The 12,436-nt window shown below is 39.2% G+C and overlaps 1 protein-coding gene across 1 annotated transcript in view; it reads right to left on the bottom strand.

Moving 5' to 3' along the window:
* Positions 1–12,436, bottom strand: part of LOC121440985 (ATP-binding cassette sub-family G member 3-like) — a 51,781-nt gene that overhangs the window by 28,920 nt on the left and 10,425 nt on the right. Inside the window, exons 4-9 of the mRNA XM_041642091.1 lie at positions 12,004–12,118; positions 11,314–11,466; positions 8,506–8,642; positions 5,272–5,423; positions 4,023–4,124; positions 1,417–1,667 (exon numbers count right to left, since the gene is read on the bottom strand). Of these exons, the coding sequence (XP_041498025.1) occupies positions 1,417–1,667; positions 4,023–4,124; positions 5,272–5,423; positions 8,506–8,642; positions 11,314–11,466; positions 12,004–12,118 (910 nt within the window). The remainder of the gene's footprint in view (positions 1–1,416; positions 1,668–4,022; positions 4,125–5,271; positions 5,424–8,505; positions 8,643–11,313; positions 11,467–12,003; positions 12,119–12,436) is intronic.

Raw genomic sequence — 12,436 nt, 5'->3', positions numbered from 1 at the left:
GTTAGTCTTCAATTTCTAGCATTGCTATCACCACACAAATACAGACACAGACATCCCCCTGACACTTACCTCATGATATTCCCTTATTGTTGAACAATGAGTAACCCAATCTGATGAAACTAACTCACTTTCTTCTAATCACATTGAATCTTCTTTTCCCAAAGACACAGGCCATAAAAATGCCCTCCTTTTTTACAGAAATGCCCAATTATAAATACAAAGTATTTGAAGCAACTGGCAGTACAACTCAAATGCTCAGAATGTTTACAGACATACAAGCAAGAAAGAAAGCAACATTTAAATATGATAAAAACAGAACACATGTTAAGAAGTAAGTGATGTTTTGTTTCAGCCAACAACACACGACCTTTCAGTATGCAACAGAAACTCAGTGCCTGAGAATAAAATAACAATGCACTAACAGCAGAACTGACTGTAAGTTCTGGTTGGACAGGGACAGGGATATAGGCTCATGGTAGAGTGACTGCCCTCTCTAATGGCAAAGGCCCCAGGATCAAACACTAACACAGCAGAATCAACATAATCATGAAATAAAAAATAATTGAATAAGTGATGGCTTGATGAGCTGGATGAACCACATTTCTGTGTGACATCATGTTAAAATAGAGAAAACCTTAAGTCATGATGATCCTTATTACAGAGCCAGTTTAAAGAAAAGTAGAACTTCACCTCCTCCCAGTTCCAGTTGGCTGACAGGGAAGAGCATTGTTCAGTCCAGTTACTGTGTGTGTGAGCTGCACTCTTTGAGTAGCTCCTGCTTTCACACACTGGACTCCTGATGAGGGAACAGCACTCTGCAATGGGCTCAACTCAGGCAGTGGATGCTCAGGCTCCCTCAGAGCTGTTTTATGGCCCTGTCTCCTCACCACATGATTTCAACCACAGACCAACTGTCCTTTCCCTCTCCAGTCATCTCCACCCTTCTCTACTTAAACTTTCCCCAAGTCCATTCTCTCATCTGACAGGCTACAGTTTTATCTATTTATCCAGTTACCATCCATCCACCCACATGGAAAGTTGTACCAGGAAAAAAAGCCTTTTCCTCCTTGACTCATTCCTGGACTTTGAACTTGTAGGATGCACTGGTGAAATAAATCAGACAGGTGTGAGGAGCTCCCAGGTGTGATGAGTTTCTTCTTGCATTCTTCGAATTAAATTCCCTGCTTGGATTAGTAATTACAATTCCTCTAGATAAAAAAAAACACTAAAAGGTTTTCTGTAAGTAAAATGTTACTCATGTTCTCCTTGCTCTATTGAACATTTCTCTATGCCAGGCAGAGTGGAGATGACAAATGCATGGAAGGAGCAGAAGATAAGTGTGGCCCTGCAGGAGACTGACTCAGACACAAGTTGTTCCCAATTGAGATTCACGATTAAAATAATTCAAAAAATTACCTGAATTACAGTGATTCGTGTAAAATCCTTGATATTTTTGAATGAATGACAGATTATCCATCTGAGCTGATGCCAGAAAGGGGTGACACACGTGATCTCCTCCAAGACTGAGCTCTTCCCTTCCTTCTGTTTCTCTAACACTTGATCCAGTTCAGTTCTCATTTTGCTGTATAAGGAGGACTTGGCATACATATTGGCTAAGTTTTCGCTGATGTGATTCTGTCTCTCAGAAAGCTCTTTATGTTCATCAGCTTTGGGATGAAAGTGGATAAAGACAAGAAACATACAATAATTTAACTGATTTTTCTGAGACAGTACACATGAATAACACATAAATTATGTATCAATTTTTCTTGGAGACAGTCTCAGGTACCTTAGACTGGCCTCAAAGCTGCTCTGAAGCCAAGAGTGACTTTAAACTTCTCCAAGTCCTCTTGTCTCTGTCTCAATGCTGAGATTACAGGCATGCACCTTCACACCCAGTTATGTGCTGGAACCAAACTCAAGCCTTTGTGCAAGCTAGGCAAGCACTCTACCAGCTGAGCTCCATCTTCAGCCCACCAAACTCTGAGCATAATAAAATTACTCCTGTGTAATTCCTTTTAGATTAGAAAAGTGTTTATGACTGACCTGACTATTGTCATTACCCCATGGATACAGCAATCTGATTGGCCTTTTCCCATATGGACCCCAATTCTTAACAAAATCCTCCTTCCCTTATGGATCTATACTTCTTAATGTAAAAGTCTAGTCCCTCCTTTATGCCACATGTGAATGTATATGCAAATGCATGAACTGCCTGGTATCATATTTTTTAAAATGTTATAAACAAAGCCAGGCATGGTGACATAGCCTTGTAATACCTACACTTGGGAATTGAAGTAGAAAGAGCACACATCTAAAGCCAGTCTGACTACATGAGCAAGCAATATATAAAACAATAAAAAGAATAACATGACAAACAATAGGTACATCTAGTTTCAGACAGAAATTTCCCTTGTGATAATATCATATAAATGTTCATTTATAAATTAAGTTAAAAAACACTTAGCACTAACAGACAGTAAAGTCTGTTATTTAACTTTGGACACTGAATTAACATAAAAGCTGTTTCTATGTGGTTGTGTGCCAGAGGCCATGATGCCAGAGGATATGTCAGAGGAACAGCAGGTGGTGACTGAGGTTTGGGGTGTCAGCCCACCAGGAGGAAACACATTGATGGTTAATCTCAGTTAGATAAGGACCTCTTGGTCATAAATCTCAGGATGTCTTTTGCTTCTGCAGTCCCTTTGAATGATTGCTCTCTGGCTGTTGCTATCTTTCCCTGATATCTGCCATGACTGAACAGGTTGTGGTGAAATTCCCCACTGCCTGTAAGGTAATGTTTATCTCTTTGAAAATATCCTATTCTTCTGGACAATTTTAACTGTAAATTATTATAAAGATGATTTCCTCCCTAGTTGTCCATTTTAATTGACAATAATATGCAGAACTTTTATGGATAGAGGTTTATATAAACTTATGCCTTTCAGTCAAGACCGTTGAGCTCCACCTTAGAAACTGATTAGATAACAGCTCAGATTAATGATTAAAGAACATTTGAACTCTCTAGGTGCCAGGCTGGCGCTAATTCTCTTAAATGTTTAACAGATACAGACATAGGTCTTGGTGTCCATGTGCCTATCCCTGCCCTCAATTCTCCTGATACAAGAAACTAATAATAGATGGGTATACACCCCAAGGATCTAATTACAGCCGACAGATTGTCTTTTATGTATAAAGTTTCGGTTTGTGATTTTTTTTTAGCATTCCTTGTGTGACTGACTTTAGAGATATACAGTAGAATTACTGATTCTCTCTCTCTGTAGGCACAGTATACACTGTGCCAGCCAGCGAGGGAGTTGTCTGGGAAGAGATGATTTCTCTCTGCTTATGCTCTGTTGATCTGCAACATGTTACTTAGGTGTAAATGTATATGGGATACTTAGATGACCTTGCTTTTAATCCTGTGAGGGAGATGAAAAACTGTACACTGTAGGAATTTAACAAAATTATTGTATGGGACAGAGATTAGGATAAACAGATGTTTCTTGGAAGTAATCTCACCCTGAAGAATCCATGTGGAGGATAATGATTGTTTGACTAAGGGGGCCTTGTGGTCATCCCATAACCTTGGTCACAGGACACCTCATGCACACCTGGGGCTCTTGTATTATTTCTGTACTGCATACAATGCTTAATGAAAGACTAGAGTCATGGAAGCACTTGATGCTCCCTTCAAAAGACATGTAGATCAAGGTTGGGGACCTTGGAATGAGAAAATACTTTATGTAACAATTGATAAACACATATTTGCACAGCTGTGACCACACAGACAGATTCGTCCCAGTCAGTCCATCAGAAGAGGCTGATGAATAAATGATATGATTAACAGAATGTGAGTGTCTTTCTTCCTAACCCCTTAGGTAAAAAAGGTCTTAGCTTCACCAGCCCCATGGCTTCCCTCTGAAACCTGAGCTGCCTAGATGCTGGTCTCAAGGCTGCAACAGTTGTGCCTTAATGAGATCAATTAGGCAAAAATCTGTGTCTCTAAAAGACTCACATACCTTCATGGCCATCTTCCTCTGTGTGGAATACAGCAGAGAAACTTCCATTAATGATGTCCAGGAAGAAGTCTGTGGAGTTGTTGTGGGAATAATAGTTGTAACCTACAAAAAAGGAAGACCATGAATACAAATGTGAAAATACTCTTTCAGAGAATGGGAAAGTGGGAGGGGGGAGACAGAATCTAAGAATTTCTTCAGCTTTTTGACCCTCCCCTCCCCTAACTCATCCTTTTCTACTTATATACACTCATAATATTTCAGCACTCTCTGCTTTATACCCTATTATATACATATATTTGTTTATATTGGTGCTATACACACATTCACCCATACACATATATAATACACAGACATAGCCAGAATAAACATAGCCTAGACATAGACAAAGACTACTAGACATACACATAGACTAGATCTAAGCCTGGAAATAGAGTAGACATAGATTTGGTCATAGAGGTAGACTAGACATGGTCATAGAATAGACATAGAATAGACGTAGATACATGAACTCTTCCTGTGAAAGAATCATTTGAATTTGGCCTACATTTTTATTGGACTCCATAGACTCACAATTGCCCACACAACTTTAAATGACAGCAAATATTTAAACCTATATTTGTATCAAAGAGAATCATCCATAACTATATCCATATTTCTCAAAGATGAAATTGATGGCATAAACCATTAAAAATATGCCATCATCCAATCTGACTGAAAAAAACAAGCAGACAAAAAACATGAGTCCACAGAAGCCAGACCTGCACCACTGCAGGCCCCTAGCATCGCCTATACCTGAAATGCAAAGTTAATACTAAATACTAAATTAAGTATTCTCTTCACAGTTTCTGATAGTCAGGTCATACTAGGGGAAAACTGAAAATCATCATCTGCTACATGACCAAGAACACGATGATGCTGGGCTTTTTCAAAGCTGTTCAAATGACAGATGATTGGGCCTGAGCCCTGCATGTTAATTAAGATGGTCACCACAACTGGGAAGAAAAACAAGAGACTCAGTAAAAATCCTGCACACAGGCATGATACAGGACAGGAGAAAGGAAGAGACCTGCACAACAAGCCTGTGCTGCACTAGCAACAGAATCCTGTTACCAAATTAACCAAACATATTTAAAATGGAGAAACCCACACACAGTAAGTCTGCACGAAGGCCAAGTAGCATTCCTGAGAACCCCCGTTCTTTCCCCAGATCCCGTGAATGAAGGAGCTCTCACAGCAAATCCAGCCATACCTATAGATATGAAGTACACCAAAGCCTCCTGCGCAGGCCCATGAAACACGACTTTTCCTGAGGCCACTAAGGTGAGGCTGTCAAACAGTCTGAAGATGGAGAACGGGGGCTGATTAATGGAGAAGATGATTGTCTGTCCTCTCATAGACATCCTAAGTTCAAAGAGAGGAAAATTATAAGTTACTGGATAGTGGAATCTTGAGATTCTCAAAAAATATTTTATTCCTGAAGTTATAATCTAGGTTCCCATTTCAGCTTGAATTTTTCTTAAAAACACCTGTCTCACTTGTATTATATATGTGATAGTGAAACCAAGTTCCAAGTTTTTATTTAAAAGTCTATGACTTCTAACATGAGAGACATCAGTAGTGCACTCAAGTGTTACCACATTGATCCCTGTGCTGTCTTCTCAGACACTGATTCAGAACATCTGGGAGTCAGTACAGGGAATCCATATCATGAACAGACAGCTCAGGTGATTGACAGGTTCACTCAAGCTTGAGAAGCAATGACAGAGCAAACATTACAGCTGTGACTGTATGCACAATTCCTGTCAATCATTCACACTTCCTGTCTCTTCAGGAATTGATGTTCACTGTTCTGATGTAACTCACATTTCTAACCACTCGCTCTCCCGCTAAACACTTCAGTAATAACCTCATTTCTATTTTCACAATATAGGCATAAGACAATTCTAATATAATTTCCCTCTTTCTGTTGATAAAGCTTAAAATGTCAAGCAACAGACCGAGGGGTCCCAGTTAGTGAGGTACAAACCTAGGATTTGATCATTGGTTTAATTCCGTGACATGAAAAATCATCTGAATGATCATTTCAGGAAGTCATTTCTTCTGTTAGAGGAATCAATAACCAAAAACAGTACTTAAAACTGCTATGAAAATATTTCTGTAAAAGCTGGGTATGGTGGCATATCTGTAATATCCCAGCACTTGGGAGGATCCATAATTCAAAGCACACCTAGGTTATATAAGATCCTATTTGAAAGGACAAAGAGAAAGTGTTGTCTGCGGTTTCCATCCAGCCAGGTTCCCACAGTTGTTAAGTCTTAAAGAAATCACACAGAGGCCTATATTAACTCTAAACTGATTGGCCCATAAGCTCAGGCTTTTTAACTCATAACTTATATTAGCCCATTACTCTTGTCTATGTTAGCCACATGGCTTGTTATTTTTTTCAGCAAGGTAGTCACATCTTGCTTGCTCTGTGGCTGGATCAGGACTGCAGACTAGGACTTCCTTCTTCCCAGAATTCTCCTGTTTTCATTGACCCACCTGTACTTCCTGTTTGGCTATCCCACCTATACTTCCTGCCTGGCTACTGGCCAATCAGTGTTTATTTAAAATATAATTGACAACATATAGACCGTTATCCCACACCAAGAAAGATTAAGTGAAATGGAGGGAGGAGAGAGAGAGAGGGAAGAAGGAGAGAGTGAGGGAGGGAGGAAGAACATAATGAAGGAATGGAGAGAAGATGAGAAAGAAGATGGGAGGGAGGGAGGAAAAGATGAGGTAGAGAATGGAAAAGAGAGTGAGAGAACTGGGCATGGTAGCACATACCTTGAATTCCCAAAGGACAACTGGTTGTAGAGACAAGATAAGGGCAGAATACTAGGCATAATAACTGATTGTTTTCCCTGAGAGACGATTAATAAACCCACAAAAGGAAAACAGCAACTTCATATCATATAACCCAGCAACCACCAGCGTCACTAGATGGTCAAGATTCAAGACAGGCAAACAAGATGGCTCAGTGGGTAAAGGAACTTGATACCAAGTCAAAAGATCCAAGTTCAGTCCCCAGAATACATTTCATTGAATGAGAAAGCCGACTTCTTGAGTTGTCTTCTGACCTCTACAGACAGGCTACAGAGGTACACATGCAGACACACTCACACCAAGCAACTCAAACACACATATAATAGAAATATTTGAAAAAAAATTTTCTACAACTAGAGTGTACTTCTATGAGTGTTGAGAGCAAGAAGAACACAGCATGTCAGGACCTGTGTCTGTTCCCAGAACACTGGGATGAATCACACTTGGGATGACCCCATGCAATGCACTAAGCCTAGCCATGGTATGAGACACAGGGACAGAGAGAAGTGTTCCATGCTGAAAAATGAGCAAGAACTTGATCTAAGAGTATCCTGAAATTGACAGGAAAAGGGATGGCTGGGGAAGATGGTGACACCTGAGGAGTCTACAGTCTAGAAGATGGCAAAACCCCAGTTGTTGACTTCCTCACTGGAAGGTACAGTGAGGGAGTGATCTTTATTCCTTAAAAGAGAGGCAACAGTATTTAGGGTGATGGACCATCATATCATGTCAGAACAAAGCAAAGAACAAGGGGAAGAAAAGATAGATGATGCAGTAAAGTTCAACAACTAGGAGCCTAGGTCATGGGAAGGGGATGGTCCTTATATAGTCTTAGGGTTATTCAGTCAGTTTGAAAGTCTATTAATTTTTAAGTTGTGCAAAACCCAACCCTTACACTTTTTCTATTAATATTTCAGCCATAGACATCTTTCTGGAAAGAAGGAAATACAATTCCTTTTACTTCATTCTTCCCAGGTTAGGACCCAGACCTTAGTATTCATTCCCTCAGCCATCACATCCAGGGCTAATCCTAGAGACAATACTTTTTATTCTGCATATAAAGTTACCCAGAGACCAACATTCCTAGCAAAGGAAGCCCCACAGCTCAGCCTTCAACTGACATCTTTACATTCCCACAGTGGTGTATCTTTGTGGTTCTCACTAAACCATGGTGCAGCTGCAAAACCTTCTCCATGATTCCTTGAACTGCTCCAAACTTAAAAACTTTCCCACATCGTCTGCCATGGAGAAACATGTGACTATGTTGTTTTTTGAGACAGGGTCAATCCTGAAAATGTAACATATAATTGTTGGGAGTTTGGGTGTTTGGGGAGGCTGTGTGGAGCCATGTGGAGGAGCAAGAGAGATTTTTTCAGAGAGGATTTTAAAAGATGAAGGAAAAGTTACCATGAGAAAGCTTATGTGTTTTCTTATTTTTCCCCTCAGATGGAAAAACTCATAGTTCTCTCCACATTCATGGACTTTTTTCATACCTTGGTGTTGACTGGAGGTCATCACCCCCAAGTCAGCATTACTTCTGAATCTCCTGCATCAAAAATACACACATATGATCAGGCATTAAGTCAATAAAAGTTAATGTTCTTTCAGCACTTACCTTCTCAGGACAGAAATGACATCATTAGTAGTGCTCCAGTCTAAGTCAGTGGTGGGATCATCCAAGAACAAAATGGGATGCTCGGCAACCAACTCCATTGCTATACTGGTCCTTTTCCTGAGCTCTTTAGATCTGGGCTAAAGCAACAATGACCATCATTATCAACAACAAAACAACAGTCACTGTCGTTTGCTGAACAAACCTGTTTCAGCAGTAAAAGATTTTGTTATATTATTATCCTGATGAGCAAAAATATGGGCACCTGGGAGAAGAAAGGAGGTTTTTCTTTTCCAAGTGAGTGGAAAGACTCAGGTCAGACATGACATGAAGACTGTGCTAATCTCTGTCTAAAGAACAAAGAAGATGGGATAGAAGAAAAGGAAGTATCTGTAGTAATTTAGTAACCATTTCATACCCTTCCAACACACATAGGACAGAGGCAGTCTACACAACATAAAAATAACACAACATCACACACACTACACAACACACATACAAATACATATAATACATAATACACACAAGACATAATATACTGACATAATAGGCATGCACACAAAATAACATACCAACATACAGTCACAGAGAGACACAATTCAAAAACACATACAGAAAACAAGAGGAGCTTAGTCCTACCTCAACCTGATATGCCATGCTTTGCTGACACCCATAGAGACCTGCAATTTCTGAACAGAGGTGGAGGAAGAGTGGACTGGGGAGGGGGATAAGGAAAGGGAAAGGGATGAGAGGGGAAGCTTTGATCAGGAAGTAAAATAAATGAAAAAATTAATTAATAAAATGTTATATTAAAATTCTTGCAATCCATTACATTTCATGATGTTCAAGAAGTTATTAAATATCTAATTATATTGTCCCTAAAAAGAAAACAAAATAAACAACTTAGGGAAATGAATAATTATTCTTAAAAACATAGAAGAGTATCCTATTGAAAACATAAAACCACGTAAATAAGCAGAGTCAAAGCAAACAAAATTCTATCACTTATGAAAAGAAAGTGTGGTAAATGTCATCTTTTCTACTATTTTTCCCAACAAGACAAACATCTCACAAACAACTGTGGAGAAGGACTGTGAGAATCAGCAGCTGGTACCTCCCTATTCCTCACTGCCTCTAAGGAGGAGCCACCTCAAGAGTTAATCCATGACAGCCATATTCTGGGGAGATCATTTTCATATCCCCAAATGTCTGCTCTGCAGACATCTGTATATAATCTTCTAAATGAGTTGATGTCATTGTGAGGGGCATGGCAGTTTGGAGGACACACAACAGGGAAACAACCGTAATGTTGAAAAACTCTAGGCATATAATAAATTAAATGCCTATTCAGGTTCTGTAAACAATGTAATAATAAAGAAGTTTGGGGAATGTGAATAGTTATAACCTGATAGGGCTGAGAATACCAGGATTTATTTCATTTTGCTAGTTAAGATTGAAATCATTAAGAAAAGCAAATGTCCTTGATTTTCATGGATAAAGAATATGTATTCAGGGATGAAATACTATTCAACATTCTTTCTAATATGTCAGTAAGAAGCTACTTATTTACTAAAACATTCAGCTGTGATACCACTGTTTATCTATTACCTTCCCTGATCCTGTACAAATCTCAACAGGAGGCATCACTTGGTCGATTCACTGTTACCCTTGCCGAAGGTTGTATCTATCAAACCTTACACAGGGTTTTGAAATAAATATTTACATAAAATAAAGAAGTGTGGAGCAAGGGCACAAACATACTCTAGTTTTCTGGACAGTTTAACTAGTGAAGAGCACAGAGCATGGAGTACAGACCTAAACAGAGAACTCTCAACAGAGGTATCTAAAATGGCTGAAAGACACTTATGGAAGTGTTCAACATCCTTAGTCATCAGAGAAATAAAAATCAAAAACAACTCTGAGATTCCATCTTTACCTGTAAGAATGACCAAGATCAAAAACACTGATGACAATTTATGCTGGAGAGGTTGTGGGGAAAAGGAAACACTTCTGCATTGCTGGTGGGAATGCAAGCTGGTAGAGCCTCTTAGGATGTCAATGTGGTGATTTCTCAGAAAATTAGGAAACAACCTTCCTCAAGACCCAGTAATATCACTTTTGTGTATATACCCAAAGGATGCTCAATCATGCCACAAGGACATATATACTCAGCTATGTTCATTGCAGCATTGTTTGTCATAGCCAGAACCTGGAAACAACCTAAATGCCACTTGACCAAAGAATGACTAAAGAAAATGTGGTACATTTACACAATGGAGTACTACACAGCAGAAAAATTAACGACATCTTGAAACATCTTGAATTTTGCAGGCAAATGGATGGAGCTAGAAAACATTATTTTGAGTGAGGTAACCCAGACACAGAAGGACAATTATCACATGTACTCACTCATAGGTGGTATTTAAACATGAAACAAAGAAAACCAGCCTACAAACCACAATCCCAGAGATCCTAGACAACAATGAGGACACTAGGAGAGACATACATGGATCTAATCTACATGGGAAGTAGAAAAAGACAAGATCTCCTGAGTAAATTGGGAGCATGTGGACCTTGGGGGAGGGTTGAAGGAGAGGGGAGAGGAGAAAGGGGAGCGGAGAAAAATGTAGAGCTCAATAAAAACAATTGAAAAAAAGAAGGCTTGGTAGCGTACATTCCACTTTACATCATGTATCAGGTCACTTACTCTTAACTATCCACACGGGGATCTCTCTCTCTCTCTCTCTCTCTCTCTCTCTCTCTGTCTTTCGCTCTCAGCTCTGAATCTTTCAAGATTTTTCTTCACATTACCTTGATATTTGCCACTTTATCCAGATACAGAAGTTCAAGGACCTCATTAATTCGCCTTCTTTTTTCATCTTTTGTCATAGTCATTGGCAGTCGAAGAGCTGCTGAGAACTCTATGTTATCTCTCACAGTCACTGTGCGCATCACCACGTCATTCTTAAGGTTAGGTGGAATTTTAAATTTAATTACAAATAGTAAGACCATCACTCTAATATATGTAACCTAATATAAAGCACATCCACTATAGTGCTATACTTAAAAATATTCTTTCAAATGTTACTGATTTCAATGGAAAGCCTGATGAAGTCATTTTCACCCCCTTCCCATTTGCCTTCCAAGTAGAGTACAGGGATTTTGGTTACTGTTATCAGAAATTATTTCCATAAGGCATCTTTTACGTTGAGGAAAGAGATGAAGAAAAGACAAAATTAGACAACTGTAGTCTTCTGTAGGATTAAATTACAGCTAAAATTATGAATGTTGTGCTGCTGATGTCATATTCCAATCCCTTTCCATCTTCCTGTTTAACATTGCCAACCTCAGGATAATGAGTCATTGTGAAAAGTCAGTGTAGAGAACGTATGGCCTATAAATACGTCATATGATGAACTGGAAACACACAATTCTATGAGCTGAACATCTAACCATATAGAATCAAGGGAAATCTAAAATTACAAACCCACCAACACTTACTTGTGGCACATAACCAGAAGTACACGTGAAATTAGCAGGCCGAGGTTTTCCATTGATCAAAATATCTCCTGATAATCCACGTGGATCTTTCCTTGCAGCTAAGACATCTAATAACCTACAAGGGTTACACATGTTGTGTGGTTTACTTCCTCCCTTCAGTAAGAGCTGTCGGCTTTCAGATACTCAGAATAAAAATGCTGCATAAGTTTAACTGAAGTCTCTCTCTCTCTCTCTCTCTCTCTCTCTCTCTCTCTCTCTCTCTCACACACACACACACACACACACACACACACACTCCTTTCTGTTCAGTATGTGCTCTAACACAGCCCAGAATTATGAATGCAAGACACAATCTGTATGTCCTTTGGAACTCAAACTGGTAATGTGCTGTTGTAGTTTGAGAATTATTTCTGGTGATGTTTTCTTGCCCACA

The sequence above is a fragment of the Microtus oregoni genome, unplaced genomic scaffold, assembly GCF_018167655.1.
Source record: "Microtus oregoni isolate MIOR12 unplaced genomic scaffold, Mior012 000072F_ref0000427, whole genome shotgun sequence".
NCBI classification, from domain to species: domain Eukaryota; kingdom Metazoa; phylum Chordata; class Mammalia; order Rodentia; family Cricetidae; genus Microtus; species Microtus oregoni.
Note: the sequence above shows the minus strand (reverse complement) of the source record. Positions and strands in the feature narration are given on the sequence as shown.